The 19820-nt window shown below is 40.6% G+C and overlaps 2 protein-coding genes across 6 annotated transcripts; one reads left to right on the top strand and one right to left on the bottom strand.

Annotated features, from left to right (window-relative positions):
• Window positions 1-51: 51 nt before the first annotated feature.
• On the bottom strand, window positions 52-4498 carry LOC109011411 (G-box-binding factor 4). 5 transcript variants are annotated; one of them, XR_001999330.2, is made up of 5 exons: window positions 3456-4498; window positions 3269-3340; window positions 3065-3136; window positions 1301-1330; window positions 52-523 (listed from the first exon to the last, which is right to left on the bottom strand). XR_001999330.2 is itself a non-coding variant. In XM_018992617.2 (4 exons), exons 1-4 carry the CDS (start codon window positions 4161-4163, stop codon window positions 443-445), a joined length of 891 nt encoding a protein of 296 aa, XP_018848162.1. In that variant the 5' UTR covers window positions 4164-4497; the 3' UTR covers window positions 52-442. The 5 variants fall into 5 exon arrangements, 4 of the variants coding, with proteins under 4 accessions (XP_018848162.1, XP_018848164.1, XP_018848165.1 ...); XM_018992617.2 differs by lacking the exon at window positions 3065-3136 and having other exon boundaries at window positions 3456-4497; XM_018992619.2 differs by lacking the exons at window positions 3065-3136; window positions 3269-3340.
• A 12860-nt stretch (window positions 4499-17358) lies between these two features.
• On the top strand, window positions 17359-19163 carry LOC109011446 (UPF0496 protein At1g20180-like). The gene is made up of 2 exons (XM_018992657.1): window positions 17359-17401; window positions 18127-19163. The coding sequence occupies exons 1-2, from the start codon at window positions 17359-17361 to the stop codon at window positions 19161-19163; spliced, it is 1080 nt and encodes a 359-aa protein (XP_018848202.1).
• Window positions 19164-19820: the final 657 nt, after the last annotated feature.

The following is a 19820-nucleotide window of genomic DNA, read 5'->3' as shown; positions in this document are numbered from 1 at the left end:
TGACTTTAGGTGTTAAAGAGATGGACTCACAGGGTTTTATCACGAGTCTACTGCAATAATCTGCTATTAGAACTGCTACCTTCAAAGCTATAATACAGGCTACCTTGATTTCTCCCATGACAAGGCAATCAAGTTTCACAGTAACAAATAAATTTAAAAAAATCATATAGCACGCCAACTACATAATTCAACTTCAAAATTTCTGCCTATTTCTTCAATAGAAATCCTCTTTCTTCAGCTGTATAAGGAATTTCCCTTAAGACTCTGCTTGCAATCCCTATCACTCTTGTAATCACTAACCACGATTGCTCTTTGGACGAACCATCGGGTTCAAATATTTACCTAAAAGATTATTGATTTCCAATTACATTGTTTCCTTTTTCCTCCCTATTCCACTGAAGGTTGTTTCCTTTTTTTGTCCACACTGCTGAGCATATAAAATCTACCACTGCATCGAATGAACTCTTCGAAGCTCACGTGGTGGTCTTCGCTTCTCCACCACTGGAATAACTTTTTCCATGATCTGCAGGAGAAAATGTTAAATGTATAGTTATTTTACAGAACCATTTTTATGCACCAATAATTTAACAGACTCTTAATTTTCTTTATCTGGTCACCCAAACTTCCTCATCCTTTCTAGTTTCTATCATGTAAATTGTAAATGGTCACATGAACAAAGCACTCATGCTCCAAGGTCAAATCATGAACCAGTAGATTCATGATGTAAAATAGTTGCCAACTTTTGTTAAGTAGAAACTTCTCTGTTACTTTAGCAGTAAAGCCAATAGTGTCAATAACTCTCTTTACCATTTAGACCAAATTGAACTTTTCATGGTCAAAAGTAAGGTGATATGAAACTCTCAACTCCACCTCTCTCTCTCTCTCTCTCTCTCTCAAAGACTACAGAAAACCTGATTAGAAAATCCTCCCATTCTACTACCTAGAGATGAGACACCATTAACAACCATCCAATTGTAGACAAAAACTGTAAATCCAAAAGAAGACTCTTAACAATACCATAAAATTTCTCAATCTGCAATAAATCATTCTCAGCCCGTAATTTTCATGCGCTGCACAATATTTAACTGATTTTTTTTTTTTTTTTATTATTGGTAACTGAAAACAAAAACACAAGTGCAAAACAAGGAGTTTCCAGTTTCAAGTGCTTCTCCCTCAAATCACTCATAAAAAAAAAAAAAAAAAACTTTTCCTCAAATCAATCAACATAAAATCTACTACCCAAACGCAAACATTTCCCATACTTCTAAAAGAATACTAGAATAAAAGGAAAAACCACTACCTGCTTAAACCTTTCCTTAGCCCTCTCAGCCTGCAAAAGAAAATCTTGTCACCATGAACTCATATGTATCAAGAGAGAACAAATGAACACCTATACCAAGGGAACTAATTTTTGAAAAATAACTGGGAAGAATTAAACACATCAAATCAAGCAAAAGCTTGACCAAATCCTAGTTATCATATTTATTAGCTGTAACCTTTTTGTCTGTTTTTTAGTTTAAATCAAATACTTGTTTCTCTACAAAGCCAGATGACAATGGATAAGAATTAAAGGGACTGAATTTGGAATGTCTCCAAGAAAAGAGTGTATACAAAAACAACAAAAGAAAAATTAAGCCAATTAATATTTCATATCCAATTGAACTTTTTTTAGGGCATGCTATTGATACATGCAACTTGTAAATGACTTAGTGCAGTACAGTGCCAAATAATGAAGTAGTATGTAGAATATAGGTTGAACGAGATTAATTCAATGGAATTAGAATGTCAAGACAAAAATAGAAACATGAAACATGATACCAATAATTTGGCTGTGAGATACATTTTGTAAGAAATAGTTTTCCAAGCAGTTGTCTTCTTAGACCTTGACCCATGGAAAAAGTGAGCGTTAAGAGTTAGGGCAACATTCATACCTATATATGTATAACCAAGCAAGATAAGCTCTATAAACTGTCTGAAGGACACAATATCAATATGAATCTTGCTATTGTGATTTTTTTTTTTTTTTAATTTTTTCTGATGAGTATGAATCATGCTTCCGGAATCTTTATAGAGACATCATCAGTCAAAATATAACATTGGTACCTGATCTATATTGCTACATTTTCCATCACTATGCCAAGAGAAATTACTAATGTGGGAGAAAATAGTAAAATAAACAGAACGATTGCATATATTGTATCTTCACATATTCTGATTATCTTACCATCACCATGTCAGCACTATAAGAACGTTAAAAGAATCAGATACATGAGCATTATCATTCATTTGGCAACAGTAAGAAAAGAAAATCAATAATTTTGGGACAAAATTACAATAAAACCCAGGGTCCCAGGACCAAAAAAGTATTTTTACTAGGATCATATATATGAACAATCACCATACTCCACAACAAAATGTCAGGCAAGAAGCAACATAGTCATGACATGCATCTGCCTGAGACAAGGATGCAAGATTGATACTAAGGGATGCTTGGGGAATGAGATGAGAACAGAATTTTGTGAATAGTAGCGAAATGGTTTGAGTTAAGATTTCAATTGGGTTTTGGGAAATGAGAGAGAAAAAATTGAATAAAAATTAAAAAATATTATAAAGTTAAAATATTGGGAAGTTGTATGGTAATTAAAAAGTTGAAGATTTAAAATTAAAAAGTGTTTGTGTTTGAGTGATGTTTGAAAATAAAATTATGAGAAGATGTTTGAAAATAAAATTATGAGAAATTTCGAGATGAGATGAGATGAGTTATGTTCCTAAGAATACTTGAGCAACGAGATCGCAAACAAACATTCGAAATGAAATGAATTGGTAGCCTATAGGCGAGGACAAATCACTGACCAGAATATTTTCTCTACTTTAGAGAAAACCAATAACTAGACAGGCCGAGTTAATTCAAGCTAGATATACCCCAGGGATTACATTGTAAAACTGTAAATATCAAACTATACCATCAACCCTAGTGCCAAGCAAGATGTGGTAACTAATACCTCGACACACCAACAAGAGAAATGCGGCCCCAATTTTGAACAAAACAATTGTAAAGGATTACCATAATATAATGGGGTATACAGCACAGAACATAATCATCTCTCAGCATCACTGTTCAACATGACACGAAATGCTACTCCACAAGATAACCACAGCATCACTCGTTAGTAAGATTGAAAGAAAAATAAAAAGGAAAATTTTACGGTCTTTCATTCTTAAATAGATAAAATATCCAACATTTCTAGAAGTTTTTAAAACCTAATACCTTCTCTTTCAACAGCTGCTCATTCTCCTCCTCTAGTCTCGTCGCTATCGACTCTAATTCGACTTGATACGCCTATAATCCAAAACCCCCATACCACATTACACTAATATACATTAGGAGGGAAAAAAATTCAAGCCCATCAATGGAAAACAGAATCGTAAAGAATAATTATTATGGCATCAAATACCTGTTTCCTCTCCCTGGACCTTGCGGCGGACTCCCGGTTCTTGATCATCCGCCGTTGCCTCTGCTGGGCCGCCTTATCCAACGGCTCCAAGACCGCGCGGCCCCTCTTCCCTCTCCCTGCACCTGCACCTGCACCTGCACCTGCAATCACATCCACCCCATTTCCAAACCCTACAATGGCCCCGTCGACGCTATCCAAAGCCGCGAACGGGCTCGGTGTGACTGAATCGAACGCGAAAACCCCTCCGCTGAGCCGCTCGGAAGGCACGACCTTCATGTCCTCTTCCTCCACGGCCCCGGCCTTGGCCAGAAAATCCTCCAGAGTCATCATCTCATCCGGCGCCTCAACCTTGCACTCCTTCCTGTCGCCCGAGACGATCTCGTTCCAGACCTCGTCCACTGTTTTTGGAGCATGGGAGGAACCGTTTGGATGGGAATCTGAGGGGACCGGGGTCGGGGTTTCCATCACGGTGATTTGGGCGTCGAGGAGGGTGGATTCGGTGGTGGAAGGGTTGGAGTCGTAAACAGTGCGAAGAAGTCCATCGACGGTCATTGAGGAGGATCCGAGATTGTTGGCTTTGGCACTTGTGTTTCTGCCGTGATCGGAGAGTGATTGGGCTTTTGTAACTGAGGAAGAAGAAGCGCGTCGAGGTTGATCCGGTTTCCTCGAATTAGAGTTCGTTGAAGTCATCACCTTCGACGACGCCATTTTCGCCAAATACAACGGGCTTCACACACACACTCACGCTCTCTCTCTCTCTCTGAGTCTGTCACTGATTTTCGGTTTCGGGATTTCGGACTTGTGATTCGGTTAGTATCGGCAAGAGGGAGAGAGGGCCTGAGAGAGATTTGTTGGGAAAATGGGAACCGAGAGACCGGAAAGGGGGATTGCCGGTGACCGGTTGAGCGATTATTTGGGGATTGTTAGCTGGGGAATTATAACGTCACTGGCGGCTGCGGCTGCTGTGAGTTTTGGTGGAGTTTTACGCCGTGGATTGGGTCTGACAGTGATGCTGGAGATGGGGTTGCGTGCTGACAGACTGTGATGTTTTGTTGGATAATCAGTTGTGTTTATCGGGTGTGGTGTCGTACAGTGATTGGTAAATAGAACTTCCATGACTGTACCTCGTGCTCAGAATTTTCATAAGAGATTTTTTTTTTAATTTTTTAATTTAATTATTAAAAAATTAATTTTAAATGTATTCGTATATATATATTTTAAATATTTAAATATATTAAAAAAATGTGAAAAAAATTAAAAATAAAATTAAAAGTAAACTAACAATACAATTGAGATGTGCTACTCAGACAACAGAATAGTAATATTTTTTATAATTAATCTAAACTCACATATAAAAATATGAGTAATATAAAACTTATTATGGCGGGTTATTTATTTATTTATTTTCTCCAATATTGATATTTGTAGTGAGTTTTAGAAGTAAAAAAAAATAAATTATAAACATTGGATAAGGGAGTAATTATATTTTTAAAACTATTTTACAATCTAGTTTTAAAATTAATTAATCTGGTAGTACCACTTCATAAAAAAAAATGTTTTATTTAAATATGAAATTTTATATAAATACTACTCATTTTAACGTTAAAATGAATCACATAAAAGGAATTGTATGCATATTACCATGAATACACGTTATTTTTATTTTATCATAAATAAAATAACATATTATGATAATAAAAATATTACGTCATTTATATTTCGAGATGAATACTGCAACGGGATCATTTGAAACTTATGGTTATGAATACACAGAAAGAAAAAAATTGAAATCTAGATTCCTTATATCACTTTTATGTTTATGTTTTTTTTATTTTTTTAATAAAGCATGTCACGTCAAAAGAGCTATAAACAGTATGCATGCCATTTCATGAAAAATCTGGTACGTTAAACAAGTTTAATACGAAACAAATACGGTCGAAATCGAATACCATAAAATAAAATTAGTTGTAACTGTAATTGACATAACGTATAAGCTGGGACCAACCTTTCCTTTGCTTCAACAGCTATATAAATCTACCCCCAAACTTTCCTGTGTTCTAAGTGATATCATGAATCTCAAAGGCATTCGGGGCCAACGACCCTCTCTTAAAAAGAGTCAATGGGCCTATATAGAGTACTCGGTCCACAAGTAAAACTCATACCCGAAGCAACCTACGCGCAGAAATTCAAATGAAAGACAAATATATAAATGTACATGCATACTCCTCAATCAAAAGTAGTTGAATTCATATACATGCAACTCTCTCTCTCTCTCTCTCTCTCTCTGGGCTAGCAACTTGATTACGTATAATTCCACATATATATATATATATATATATATTATATTGCTGATTAATATTCTCGATCTTTATCATTTGTAAACTAGCGTTTGTCTTCTCTTTCTGATCTTTATCTTTTTGTTTTTATTTTTCTAAGATATTTGATGCTGCTGCAATATATATTAATCTAGATCAATAATAGCGAAGGTTTTATTATTATTATTATTATTATTATTATTATTGATGATGATAACAACAAAATAATAAGAATAATAATGATAAAAATTAAAGTTCAACCACATGCATGCATGATATCCATATATAATCCATGCATGCAGATCATCATGATCCTGCCGAAAGATGACGAGTACTCTCTCAATAAAAATGGCACTAGCTAGCTATCATGATCAGCAAGAGTGAGTTAATGACGTACGTGAACATGTTTGACTCGAAACTACGATGACAAATTGATGATCATGATCGGGCCATCACCATCTGGAAGGGATGTTTAGGTCCTTTAGCAATAAGCGCATGACTAGAGGACATGTTCAACCTATGAGCCCAAGACTGGGAGACTTACAGCCCAAGAGCCCATGGAAATTATGGCACCAACTGTGTGATATGATAACGCTGATAGATCGGGGTGATTATCTCATCCACTTATTAAGAGATAATTAATAGTTATCTACGTTCTCAACACCTCTATAAATAACACCTAAATATAATAAATAATGCATGATTATTACTTATATATTTATATCGAGATTACATCTCTCTAACTTAGGCATCAGAGCTCATTTGGGCATCTAATGCCGCTCTCTCATCTGTTGCAAGTCATCCGAGTAATTGGTGGAATGAAACACATCGTTTATAGTGGCACCATCTGTGGGATCTTTATAGACTTCAACGTGATTTTCATATGCCAACTATTACGTGATCTCAAGCAACCAGCGATCAAAAGATGAATATGGCAGAGGTAGAAGCAAGGTTGGCAAAAGCCGATGAGAAGTTGAGAAAGACTGTGGCAGTAATGGAGCAGTTACAGAATGAGAATGAAGAGTTGAAGCGGTAGAACGCCGCTACACCACCTGTCTAGAATGGGCAAGTGGAAGGAGATGCACATAGTACATGAGAAATGAACGGTAAAGAGCTGGAAAGGAAGAAGTTACATGACGAATTGTGTAGCCTCATTGACAAATATAAGGAGATGACAAAAAGGATGGGAGGGTCCTCTTCCGTTGAACAACTACTTAACCAAATCGGCCTTCCTTATAGCGAGGAAGTAATGGGAGTGCCCCTCCCACCCAAGTTTAAGATTCCTCGGATCAACATGTATGATGGGTCGCGGGACCCTATAAATCACCTGGAGAACTTCAAAGCGCACATGACTATCCATAACTTTTCTAGAGAGGTGGCTTGCCAGGCTTTCCCGTTAACGTTAAAGGGAATAGTACAGGGTTGGTTCGAGACTTTGCGTCTAGGATCCATTAGCAGTTTCAATGAATTAGCCAAGCAGTTCCTAACGCAGTTCATGGCAAGTAGGAGGCACCGAAGAACATCCACCTATCTGCTCACCATCAAACAAAGAGAATGAGAGAACCTGAAAGCATATCTAACCAGCTTCAACAGGGAGAAGTTGACCACGGATGATCAAGACAAAAAGATCACACTAGCCGCCCTCTTGGGGGCATATGGTCTCGGAGCCCTTCTATGGTTGAGCTGGCCAAGAGGATCCACTCCACCTCGAGGGAGTTCATGGACAGGACAGACGACTTCATTAATGCTGAGGACACGTTGCAGGCTCTTTTGGAGCCCAGGAAACATAAAGTAAAGTCAGAGACTAGAAACTCAAAAGGCACCAAAGACAAAAAGACAGGGCAAGGTCATCAAGATGAGAGGCATGAAAGATACTCCAATCAACGAGAGCAGGGGCACCTCCTTATCCACAATAATCTAAGTATGCAAGAAAACAACTAGGTGGCAAAGAAGAAAGAGCGCCCGTCGGTGAGAGGGCAGTGCTATTGCAAGTACCACTAGTCGGACATTCATTGGACATAAGACTATTTGATGTTGAAAAAGAGGGTTGCCAGCCTGGCAGGAAGCAGGGAGCTTGAACGAATGTTGGCCGAATATCTCAAGCTTATGAGAGAAGAAGGTCGTGAGCATGAACCCAGATGAAGCATAAGTCCCAAATGACAAAAACAGGAGAGGGAACAGAGACACAACAACCTTTGGCAGCCATGTGATAGAGACCAAGCTCTTTTTGGGGAGATCTGCACCATAACGGGAGGGTTCACCGGCAGGGGTGCAACAACGTCCAACAAAAAGGCTCACACCCTTATAGCAATGTATCACGAGGTGTATATGGCGAATAAGCCTCTTAAACACCCCAGACTAAATACCACTCATACCATCTCATTCGGAGATAAAGACTGCCAAAGGGCCCTGTACCCCCACGACCACATCTTGGTCTTCACCCTCCTGATAGCCAACTACACAATTAGGCGGATTCTAGTTGACAACAGGAGCTTAGCCAACATCTTATTTTGGGATGCTTTCATCAAAATGGGCATTAGCCCTGATAGGCTACGCCTTTCGCCATCTCCTCTGAAGGGGTTCTCAAGAGAAGTTGTCCAACCCATGGGTGCCATTGCGCTGCCAGTCCCAGCTGGCCAAGGCTCCCACATAGATACCACAACGACGGATTTCTTGGTGGTCAAGGCTCCGTCGTCTTACAAGGCCATATTGGGGAGACCAACCCTGAAAGACTTAAAGATAGTCAACTCTACCTACCACTTAAAGATGAAATTTTCAAAGAAAAAAGGCGTCGACGAGGTTCGTGGAGAGCAAATTCTTGCGCGGGAATGTTATGTTCAGGAGCTGAAAGTAGGGGCGCCTAGCGTGTGTGCCGTGGATGGTCTGAACAAAAGGCTACAACCCCCGCCCTTAGTAAAAGTAAGCCAGAACATAGAATCGAGAAAGGAGAATAACTTGATTCAGGCAGAGGCAAATGAACCACTAGAAATAGTAGCCTTACATCCAAAGTGCCCAAATACCATGACAAGGGTCGGGACAAGGCTCCCGTCAGAACACAGAGAGGCGTTGAAACAATTGCTGATCGAATACTGAGATGTGTTCGCCTGGAGACACGAAGATATGCCAGGGATTGACAACGCCATCATAGAGCACAAGTTATCCTCAACTCAGAATCCAAAAAGGTGCGCCAAAAGAGAAGGTCGTTCAATATTGAGAAGTGCACGACCATAGCTGAGGAGATAGACTGTCTCTTGGCGGCGGGATTTATAAAAGAAACGTACTGCCCAAAGTGGTTCTCCAATGTAGTACTAGTTAAGAAAGCTAACAGGAAGTGGAGAATGTGTGTAGACTTCACTGACCTAACAAGCCTGCCCCAAAAACAGTTTTCCACTGCCACGAATCGATATCATTGTAGACGCACGACTGGACACAAAGTTTTAAGCTTTATGGACGCATATTTGGGGTACAATCAAATCTGAATGAATAAGGCAGATGAGGAGAAAACGATATTCATCACTGACAGATGTCTTTATTGTTATCGAGTGATGCCCTTCAGGTTGAAGAACGCTGGGACGACCTATCAAAGGCTAGTCAATCGGATGTTCAAGCATCAAATTGAGAAGACTATAGAGAATCCTTCATGGTGAAGAGTAAGGAACCTGCCCAGCACCTAGCATACCTCAAAGAATCCTTCACGGTGCTACGCAAATACAAGAAGAAGTTAAACCCAGCTAAGTGCGCCTTCGAGGTCAACTCGAGAAAGCTTTTGGGCTTTATTGTCCCGGAGAGAGATATTGAGGCAAACACAGAAAAGATCGACGCCATCTTAAAGATGGCGCTGCAAAAAGTATTAACAATGCCCAATGGTGGGCAGGTGGAGTAGCTGCCTTGAATAGATTCGTATCGAGGTCTACAGACAAGTGCCTTCCTTTCTTTAGGGTCCTGTGAAAAGCACACCCATGGAATGAGGAATGCGACAGAGCCTTCCAGGAGCTGAAGCAATATTTGGCCAACCTGCCTTTATTAAAAACAACCCAATCAAAGGGACATTTTATATGTGTACCTAGCAGCATCCCCCCATGTCGTCTCAGTGATTTTAATCAAAGAACAAGAAGCAACACAAGTGCCGGAATACTACACAAGTCGTGCGCTAAGAGTCATTGAGATCAGGTACCCGTGGATGGAAATGTTGACATTTGCATTGGTGACAGCTGTCAGGAGGTTATGACTGTATTTTTAGGCCCACCCAATAAAAGTACTAATAGCGCAACCCCTCGGTAGAATACTACAGAAGCCGAATAGTTCAGGAAGATTGGTCGCATGGTCGATGGAGCTCAACGAGTTTGATATCGACTATGCACCCAGAAGTGCAGTGAAGGGGCAAGCCCTAGCAGACTTTGTTGCAGAATTCATCAATTTTTTGACAGATATTGAAATTGCGCATCCCAGTCAACCCTGGGTAGTGTTTGTGGATGGATTCATCTGCCATAAGGAATGAGGTATAGGGATCTACATCGTTAGTGAGGCAGGTCAGGAGTACTACTACATGTCTTCACTTACTTTCAAAACCACCAATAAAGAAGCCGAGTATGAGGCCCTAATAGCGGGACTCTCAGTTGCAAAGACTTTGGTCGTCAGCGAGATTGAAGCCAGAGCTGACTCCCAAATAGTAGTAAACCAAGTAAATGGGGTTTATACCACGAAAGGGGAAAAACTGAAAATGTATCAAACCAGGTACTGGAAATCAACGACTAGCTCACTTATTTTAGCCTTGGGCAAGTGCCAAGGGAGGATAACGCAATAGCGGATATGCTAGCCAAAGCAGCCTCTGCAAGAGATGACATGGACTTGCCTTGGGAAGTTCAAAGAAGGGTGATAGAGGTTCCAGCAATCGGGGTCCAAATGAACCAAATTGCGCCCTCGGGGTCAGAATGGGCTAAAGAAATATAGGAGTACCTAGATACTGGTAGGCTCTCAGAAGGGAAGGAGGCGACGAGGGTGATTAGAAGGAATGCGGCGTGGTTTATTAAAGTTGATGGAATCCTGTACAAGAATAGCTTCGCTGCCCCCTGCTAAGGTGCATCTTGCCCGAGGAAGCATAGTATGTCTTGGCAGAAATACTCAAAGGCATCTACGGCAACCATTCGGGCAGACAGAAAGGCTTTAGCAAGGAAAGCCCCCAGGGCAGGCTACTATTGGCCCAATGTCTTAAGGGACCCAAACAGTTTGCGAAAAAGTGCACTCAGTACTAGGTCTACGCCTTTATTCCACACTATTCGCTTGAGAAACTGCTTTCCATCACTGCCCCCATGGCCGTTTGCCTAATGGAGGATTGATCTTGTCGGCCCCCTTCCGCCAGGGAAGGACGAGGTAAAGCACATAGTCGTCGCAGTAGACTACTTCACTAAATGGGCAGAAGCAGAGCCCCTCGCAACCATAACAACAAATACCATCACCGGATTTCTATAGGTTTGGCGTCCCCAGCAGTATAGTCTCTGACAACGGAAAACAGTTTGACTCAGAACATTATAAGGAATGGTGTCGAGAGTTGGGCATCTAAGTAAAATACTCGTCACCAGGACACCCACAAGCCAACAGACAAGCAGAGTCAACAAACAAGCCCCTGCTACGGATCGTAAAAAAGAAGTTTGGCGACAAGAAGGGAGAATGGGTGGAAGAAATCCTAGGAGTTCTGCGGGCATATAGAACAACCGTGAAGACCACAACAGGCAAGACACCATTCACCCTGGCCTTCGAGAGCGAAGCAGTCGCTCCTGTAGAACTCGGCTTCCCTACATACTGGCCCAGCCACTTTAACCAAGTTGAAAACAACGAAGCACTTGAAGAACACCTTGGCCTACTAGAAGAAAAGAGGGAAGAAGCGGAGATCCAAAACATCCTCAACAAAAGAAAAGCCGAGCACTACTTCAATAAGTGGGTCAAGCCCAGGTCCTTCAAAATGGGTGACTTGGTGCTTAAAGGGACATGAGTGATAACCCAAGATGAGGGAATGCTTGGCCCACAATGGGAAGGACCTTAAGTGGTCGCCGCCAATAATAGACCAGGTTCCTACTGCCTGAAGGATAGTCAGGGAAGGGAGTTGCAGTATCCTTGGAATACCGAGCATCTAAATAGGTTTTACCCCTAGACATTTTTGCAAAATTTGTGTTTGGTTATATTTTTGCAAAATTTTTGTTTGGTTGATAAGAGACAAGTCAATAAAGGCGAATGGTTGTTTAGATAACGTGTTTGCTCACAATTAGCCACCAGTGTTGAGCCCAAAGACCCACAGTGTAACAAATGGGAGTGAAGGTCATAAGACCCTACAACCCCACACTTAGCCACTAGTGTCGAGTCCAAAGACTCGCGGAGCAACGAATGGGCGTGGAGGTCAATAGACCCCACGACCCCCACATTTATCCACCATTGTCGAGTCCAAAGACTCACGGTGCAACGAATGGTCGTGGAGGTCAATAGACCCCACGACCCCCACGCTTAGCCACCAATGTCGAGTCTAAAGACTTGCAGTGTAACAAATGAGCATGTGTTTAATATACCTCACAACCCTCACAATTAGCCACCAGTGTCGAATCCAAAGACTTGTGGTGCAACGAATGAGAGTGGAGGTCAATAGACCCCACAACCCCCACACTTAACCATCAGTGTCGAGCCCAAAGACTCGCGGTGCAACAAATGGGTATAGAGGTCATAAGACCCCATGACCCCCACACTTAGCTACCAAGATAAAGTCCAAAGACTCACGATGCAAAGAATGGGCGTGGAGGTCAATAGACCCCACAACCCCCACACTTAGCCACCAATGTCGAGTTCAAAGAATCACGGTGCAATGAATGGGCATGGAGATCAAAAGACTCCACAACCCTAACACTTAGCCACCAGGGTCGAGTCCAAAGACTCGCGGTGCAACGAATGGGGGTAACGGCCAGAAGGCCCCACGACCCTTATTAAGTCCAACAGACTCACATCAGAAAGCGGCGCATCAACATTGAATTAATAAAAAGGGCCAAACCGAGGGCCAAAGTTATACCAATGTACAAAAAGGGTCAAACCGAGGGCCAACATTGTCAAACAAAGAAAACAGAAGGAGTAAAGTAAACAACATTAACAATGAGGAGGTCGTTCAGCGAGGAGATGCTATTTCTGCGACGACGAAGTCCCGCTAGGCTTGGAAGAAGAAGTGAGGCAGGAAAGGCATCAGACATGGTGTTGCACCCAAGGGTGTCCACAAATTGGCACGAAGCCGTGTCAAGTTTGAAGACGCTCAGATCCAGCCTCCTTAGGTTGGCTCGAGGGTTTGCCAGCAAATGGTCTCGTAAGCAAGTCATACCAGCCCCTTTGTTGTACCCAAAGGCCTGGTCTCTAACAGCCCTGGCGGCGACCACCTAAGGATGCAAACGAATCAACTCATCATTGGTAGAAGCCAATTAGGACTCCAACTCGTGTAGCTTCGCCTTCTGTTCTTTGATCGTAGTGTCCAAGCACATCATGGTTTTGTTCATCTTATCCAGCATGGCATCAGGGTCCTCCCTATTCTTCTTATAGGCAGCGAACCTCAACTCCAACCTTTCATAAATTCCTTGTACCTCGAACACTTGAAGGTTGAACTGCCTACGTTCCCCTACATGTGATGCTTTCACCTCTAATAGCTCAAGGGCAAGTCTCTTGCACTCCACTTCAGAAGAAGGTAATTGTTTGAGAAGACTCCCGGCAACGCTACTTAGCGTCTGCCTACGACCGCTGAAAGGAGGCCAGTGCCTTACTTAGGTGGGATACCTAAGCCCTAGCAAACGCCTGTTCCGAATCCTTCAGTTGTAGAGCAAAACTGTCACGAGTTTGGAGGGACTGGGCGTGAAACAATTCATCGCGAAGCTTACACGACTCATCGCGGAGAGACTTAAGGTCGGCTTCTAAGGCACGATGTGCCCATCAGCCTGTTCCAATTAGCACTCCTCAGTCTTCTCGGCTAGAAGTTGAGTTATCTCCTTTTTGGCGAAGAACCCGCAAATCTGCCTCTTTCACACCCCATCTTCCAAGTGGGCGCGATCATTTAAAATCTAAGCCGCTAAGTCATCCACGCCCTGCACAACATAAAAGGCCAAATGAGATGGTCATTACAAGCAAGAACATCACACTATCAGATAAAAAGATCAGGTAGAAATCAAGTTAATACCGGGGACAGGAGATTCTTCAAGTGTTGTGACATCTTCGTTACTGGCTCGGAGGGAGGAGGAGGACACTTGGGTGCAGCCCCCTCAACCCCACTTGCTCTAGCAGCCTTATGCGTTCCCCCTAATGAGGAATGCACCAAAGGCAAGAAAGGGGCAGCTGGAACTCCCAACTCAGATATAAATGCAGTGTGGCCTCCACCTTGGCCCATTCCCCATGGTTACCAGGAATCTCGTTGCCAACCACATCCTCTTCACTAACCTCTTCCAAGGAGGAACCACCCCCCTCCCTGGAAGTCATGAAGTCCCCATTACTGCTGAAGGAAGAGGGAGAAGGGGAGGAAATATAGACTCTCTTGATCCGTCGGTGGGGTTTCACCCCTAAGATGGTTGCAGAAAGGGAACTTAGCGTGGAATATTGCCCCTACGGGTTTCAACGTCGCCGCCTTCAACATTGATCTGGGCGTCGCCAACTAAGGCATCAACAGCTTCAGACGTGGCCATCCTAGACACACCCATGGAAAAAGGTGTCATAAATGTCTTCAAATATCTCGCCGCCACTGGGAATCAAAGTCGAGGAGAGAAGGGAATGGAACTCGAAAGGTGGAGTACCCATTGAACCGGACTGCTTAGAGGGCAAGTCAAAGGTCGTCGCCAAGTCAACAAGGACTTGCCCCATTAGCCCATTGAGGTCGTCAAGACCTGGTGATGTTGGCGGCGACACCCTCAAAAGAGAGGCTTCGGGCATCTCACTCGCAACAACAGGTTTGGAACCAGAAGCCATGGCCCCTTCTGATTCCACCTCCACTCCCACAGCGGGATTTATAGTTCACCATCGCCGCCTTCATTATGACAAGGACGTTTTTGGGGACGCTCATCAGACTAAGAAGCATGTCTCTTTGTCGAAGGCTTCACGACCTTAAGTTTATGCCCCCTGACATAGGCACGATCAGGCACCACGAGGAACCTGTCAATGTTAGCGGCGGTCAGGAGTTGCTCTGTCCCCAGGCCACCATCATTTTCTTTAGCCCAGTTGAGGACTATATCAACGCGGGAGTGTTCTTTATCAGTTAGCTCTAGCAAGAGACTTTTGTCGTCGGGGACTTTGCCCCAATTCACATGAACGGGGAAATCTTGAATGTGCCTTTTGAAGGCAGGAAATTCCCAACCTCCACAAAAAATAAAGAAATTTTTTCTTTGCCATTGTTTGGCATTAAAGTGGTGGTGCTTAAACGCCGCCAAGCGTTGTGAACGAACGCAGAAGTTACATATGTTACTTGGCAATTCCTTTACGGAATAAAAATATAGGAATTCCTTGGCGGTCAAATTTGAGTACGTCTCCCCCAAGGGCTCCAAGGTCATGCAGAAGACCACGCATGAGCATAGTAGAACACGCCACGCATGTGAATGAAGTTGAGCAGGAGCCAACCCCAGAAATTTCAAGACATTGTGGACTAGGCGATTGAAAGGGAATCACAAGCCGGGTGTTATGACACAAACCAAAAAGGGCAATAGATCCCGCGTACCCTTCCTTATCGACACATCCTCCATTTGGAATAGAGAGCTCTACAGAATCTGGGATTTGATAGGTGAACCTCAGCTTCGTCAGGTCCCACTCAGTAAGGGTGGAACACCAAGTGAACCCTTCAAAGAATGGAGGGGCTCGGCCGTCAGAAGACTACGTGGCTAAGTGGGAGGAGGCCCTTGCAGGAGTCTGGGTTGAAGGTTGGTTAGGAGTACGTGATGAGCCGCGGTTAGCCATGAAAGAGAATGTGAGAAATGAAAAAGGAGAAACTGGAAGGAAAATGAGAGGAAATGTAGACAGCAAGAAGAAGAAATTTGGCGCTGATGGGGGAGAGGAAATGAATCACGAAAATGAAAGAGAGGAAAATGTAATGATGAGGAGGTTCTTGGGAATCCAAACGGGTGACAGCGTCGACGATTACCATTCTTTCGAATGGAAGAGAATGAAAGCACGTGAATAGTTATGTGGGCCACGTTTTTGGGATACAGTGATAAGTTTGGACCCACATCTTAGTTAACATGGATCCTCAGTGAGGTAAAAGGAAAGGAAGTTTGAGTGGCCGCCTACCTGCCCCAAGCTAGTGGAGTAAGGTGCCTTCATGCGAATTAAAAGGATATAAAATAAATTAATTTCCTATATGCTGGCATAAAGGAAATTAGCGGGGTAACTGGAAGAAATGTTTAGGTCCCTTGGCAATAAGCCCACGACTAGGGGACCACAGCCCAAGAGCCCATGGAACCCATGGCACCAACCGTGTGATATGATAACGCCAATATATCAGGGTGGTTATCTTGTCGACTTATTAAAAGATAATTAATGGTTATCTACGTCCTTATCACCTCTATAAATAACACATAAAGATAACTTATAATGCATGATTATTACTTATATATTTATATTGAGATTACATCTTTCTAACTTAGGCATTGGAGCTCCTCTGGGCATCTAGTGCTGCCCTCTCATCTGTTGCAGGTCATCCGAGTAGTTGGTGGTGTGAAACACGTCATTTACATCATCAATTTTCAAAAAAATTATGGTTCTACGAACGTGAGATGACCAAGTTTCACTTGCAAATAATCATTCTCGTCATAAATAATTTTTCATAAACAATAATTTTTTTTATAAATACACGCAGGCATATTCATTATTTATTTATTTCTCTTTTGTTAAATTAGAGAAATAATATATACAAATCCTAAATAGATAAGTCTTATAAAAGTTTTTGTAAAAAAGTGAATCCTACCTACAAAATATATAAAAAAAAATTATTATTTATTAGTCAGACTCACTTTTTTACAAAAAAATTTGTCTATTTGAAGTTTGTACCTAACATTACTAGTAATAGGGCGTAATTTATTAAGGCCTCTTGGTTTACGTACGGTTAATGTGCATGGAGGCAGCTTCTAAGTTATGTTACTTAGTAAGGACAAAATATATAAACTACCAAATGCAATAAAGGTCCCCAAAAAGAGGAGGCTCTTCAGCAAATTCAGCCTTAAAGTTTGCAAACAAATTGGAGAACTAAATTCTGATCATCTATCTTCTGATCATGATCTGTCTCTCTTCTGATGAGATTAGTGTTACCCAGAAAAATAACGTAAAGAACAATCCATCTTTATAGAGGGCTTTATAAAGAGAGAAAAAAACATGCCAATTGCAACCGACTGCCAAGGAAGTTGAATAGCTATTACCACCTTCATTAATCATTCTGTCGATCGAACTTCAAGGTTTTTTAAGGAATATTTCCAAGTTTGATATCAAAAATTAGTACTCAGTACTTTAGAATATTAATTAGAGCTATTTAGCTGTCCTTCGATCTCAGCCCAAGAACATATATACTGCAATTATAAGTTGGTTCTTAAAATATTGTCTTCAAGATGTGGGCAAAGTCTAGATCAGCAGCTTCAAAGATCAAGAAAGGTTTGGCATGTTTTTATATTTTCTTCAGTTTCAACTTTAAATTTCCTTTCAATATTTCTTCTGGCATTTGTTTTGGTTGAATTGTTCAATTTGTGTTTGCATTTCAAGTAACTCTTCCTGTTTTAAAATCATTCCTCTTTCGTTCTTGCTAATTATAATTACTCTTTCTTTTTCTATGTCAGATAATTAGGTCCCGTTTCATCTCATCATTATAACCTTTTCAAATTTACACACAAAATATAATAAACAATTCAACTTTTTCAAATTTTAAAATAATAATAATATTAAAAAATAATATTCTAACAATATTTTTTTTAACTTTAATTTAAAATCATCTTATCTCATCTCTTAATCCAAATCAGCCCTTAATCAGTTAATCTCATGTTTTGCCCCACATGTCCATATAAATATATATATATATATATATATATATATATATGTCCCCTCATAGTACTTGAAAATTTTTATTTTTCATTATTTTATCATCCTCTCATATAACATCAAAGGATTGTACAACGATGATTAAAAAGACGACGAATAATAATTTTTCATGCTAATTTGTCTATGCAGTCATGTGTTTGGACACATAGATTAACATCCTAAACTACTGCTGCTTTATCAAATAATTTAAGATGCTATGTCATGTGTAGTCGGGTTCCATTAGTTATCTATCTTTATTTTTTAGATAATTTTACAGTTCTTGACATTTTGGGTACTTTCATCAGATGGCAAGGAACTGAGAGATGCCCACAAGAGCTTAAATGTCAACGAGGAGTACCTTAGTGCATTAAGAACCAAATCCTATGGTGAATTCTTCACTAAAGCTCAATTAGTGGTAAACCAGCCATCCTTTCCATCATGTTGCCACCATGAATTCTCTGAAGTTCTTCTCGAACCAGGTCAAGAAACGATAATGACTGTTCTTGATTCTGCAATTCTTTCAAAGATACCTGAATTAAAAGTCCTTATGCTCATGTACTTTGACATCAGTGCTGAGGCTTCAAACATCTGCAGCCACCTCCTCAAAAGCATCAACTCTGTCCAATCTAACTACCAATTCATCCAACGTGCACTTGATACCTTTGATGATTACTCTCCCGACCAACTCAAACTGATTATTTCAGAGCTAAAGGCGTTCATCATCCTAAACAACCCGTTTTCCAATCCTGACAAGCATGATTTTAAGCAGATAAACAACAAGTACTCATCCCTGCTGAACCACCTGAAGACAATGAGAAAAAAGGTGGCAAGAAAACTCAAGCTGATAAAGTATTTCAAGAAGGCATTTGAGATATGCATAACCGCAGCCAGTGGCTTGATAGCAGTTGCAGCCATTGTTCTGGCATTTCACATTCTTGCCGCACTGCTCCTGGCCGGGCCTGCACTTTTCATCAGCTTCCCCATGAAGCGCTCAAAGAGGATCAAGATGTTGAGCTTTGGATTCTTAAGAAGTGGGATTCTCAGCAAAGTGAGGGAGCAGATTGATGTAGCAGCAAAGGGAACGTATATTTTGAACAGAAGTTTGGACACAGTGAGTAGACTTGTGGCTAGACTTCATGACGAGGTTGAACACAAGAAATCAATGATACAGTTCTTTTTGGAGAGGCGAGACGATAAATTTTCTCTGCAAGTAGTGAAGGAGATTAAGAAAAGTGATGTAGGGTTCAGGAAGCAAGTGCAGGAGCTTGAAGAGCATGTATATTTGTGCCTTGTCACCATTAATAGGGCTAGAGCCTTGTTTATTAAGGAGATGACCTCATGATCTTGTGCAGAGAAAAAGGGTTCTTGATTACCATATTTGGGTCTGTACAGAGTTGTATATAGATCATCATCTTGTATATATCTTGAAAATTGTATTAGCCATTAATGAATTTTCAGAAGCTTTTTGGTTGTCTTTTATGTAAATTTAAGCTTTTTTGTATGTAATGATCACAAACTGATTCTTGTTTCTTTAGGTTTCGTTTGGTTATTAAATTCATTATTATAAATTTTTTAAATTTTAAATTTTAATATAAAATATAATAAATAATTTAATTTTTTTAAATTTTAAATTATTAATAATATTAAAAAAATAATATTTTATCATCTCAATTCAATTTAATTTAACATCGCAGCCTTAAGGCCTTGTTTGTATTCGTAATCCATCTCAATCCATCTCATCTCATCATTACAATTTTATCAAATTCTCACATAAAATATAATAAATAATTCAACTTTTTCAAATTTCAAAACAACTTTTCTAAATTCCTGCACAAAATATAATAAACAATTCAATTTTTTTAAATTTTAAAATAATTTTCTCAAATTTTTATATAAAATATAATAAATAATTTAATTTTTATTCTATTATTTATAAATCATCTCAATTCATTTCAACTCATCTCTAAATTCAAATCACTCTTAAAAGACATTTGCATAC

Source organism: Juglans regia, chromosome 6 (genome assembly GCF_001411555.2).
Source record: "Juglans regia cultivar Chandler chromosome 6, Walnut 2.0, whole genome shotgun sequence".
Taxonomy (NCBI): domain Eukaryota; kingdom Viridiplantae; phylum Streptophyta; class Magnoliopsida; order Fagales; family Juglandaceae; genus Juglans; species Juglans regia.
This window is presented reverse-complemented; position numbering and strand designations above follow the sequence as displayed.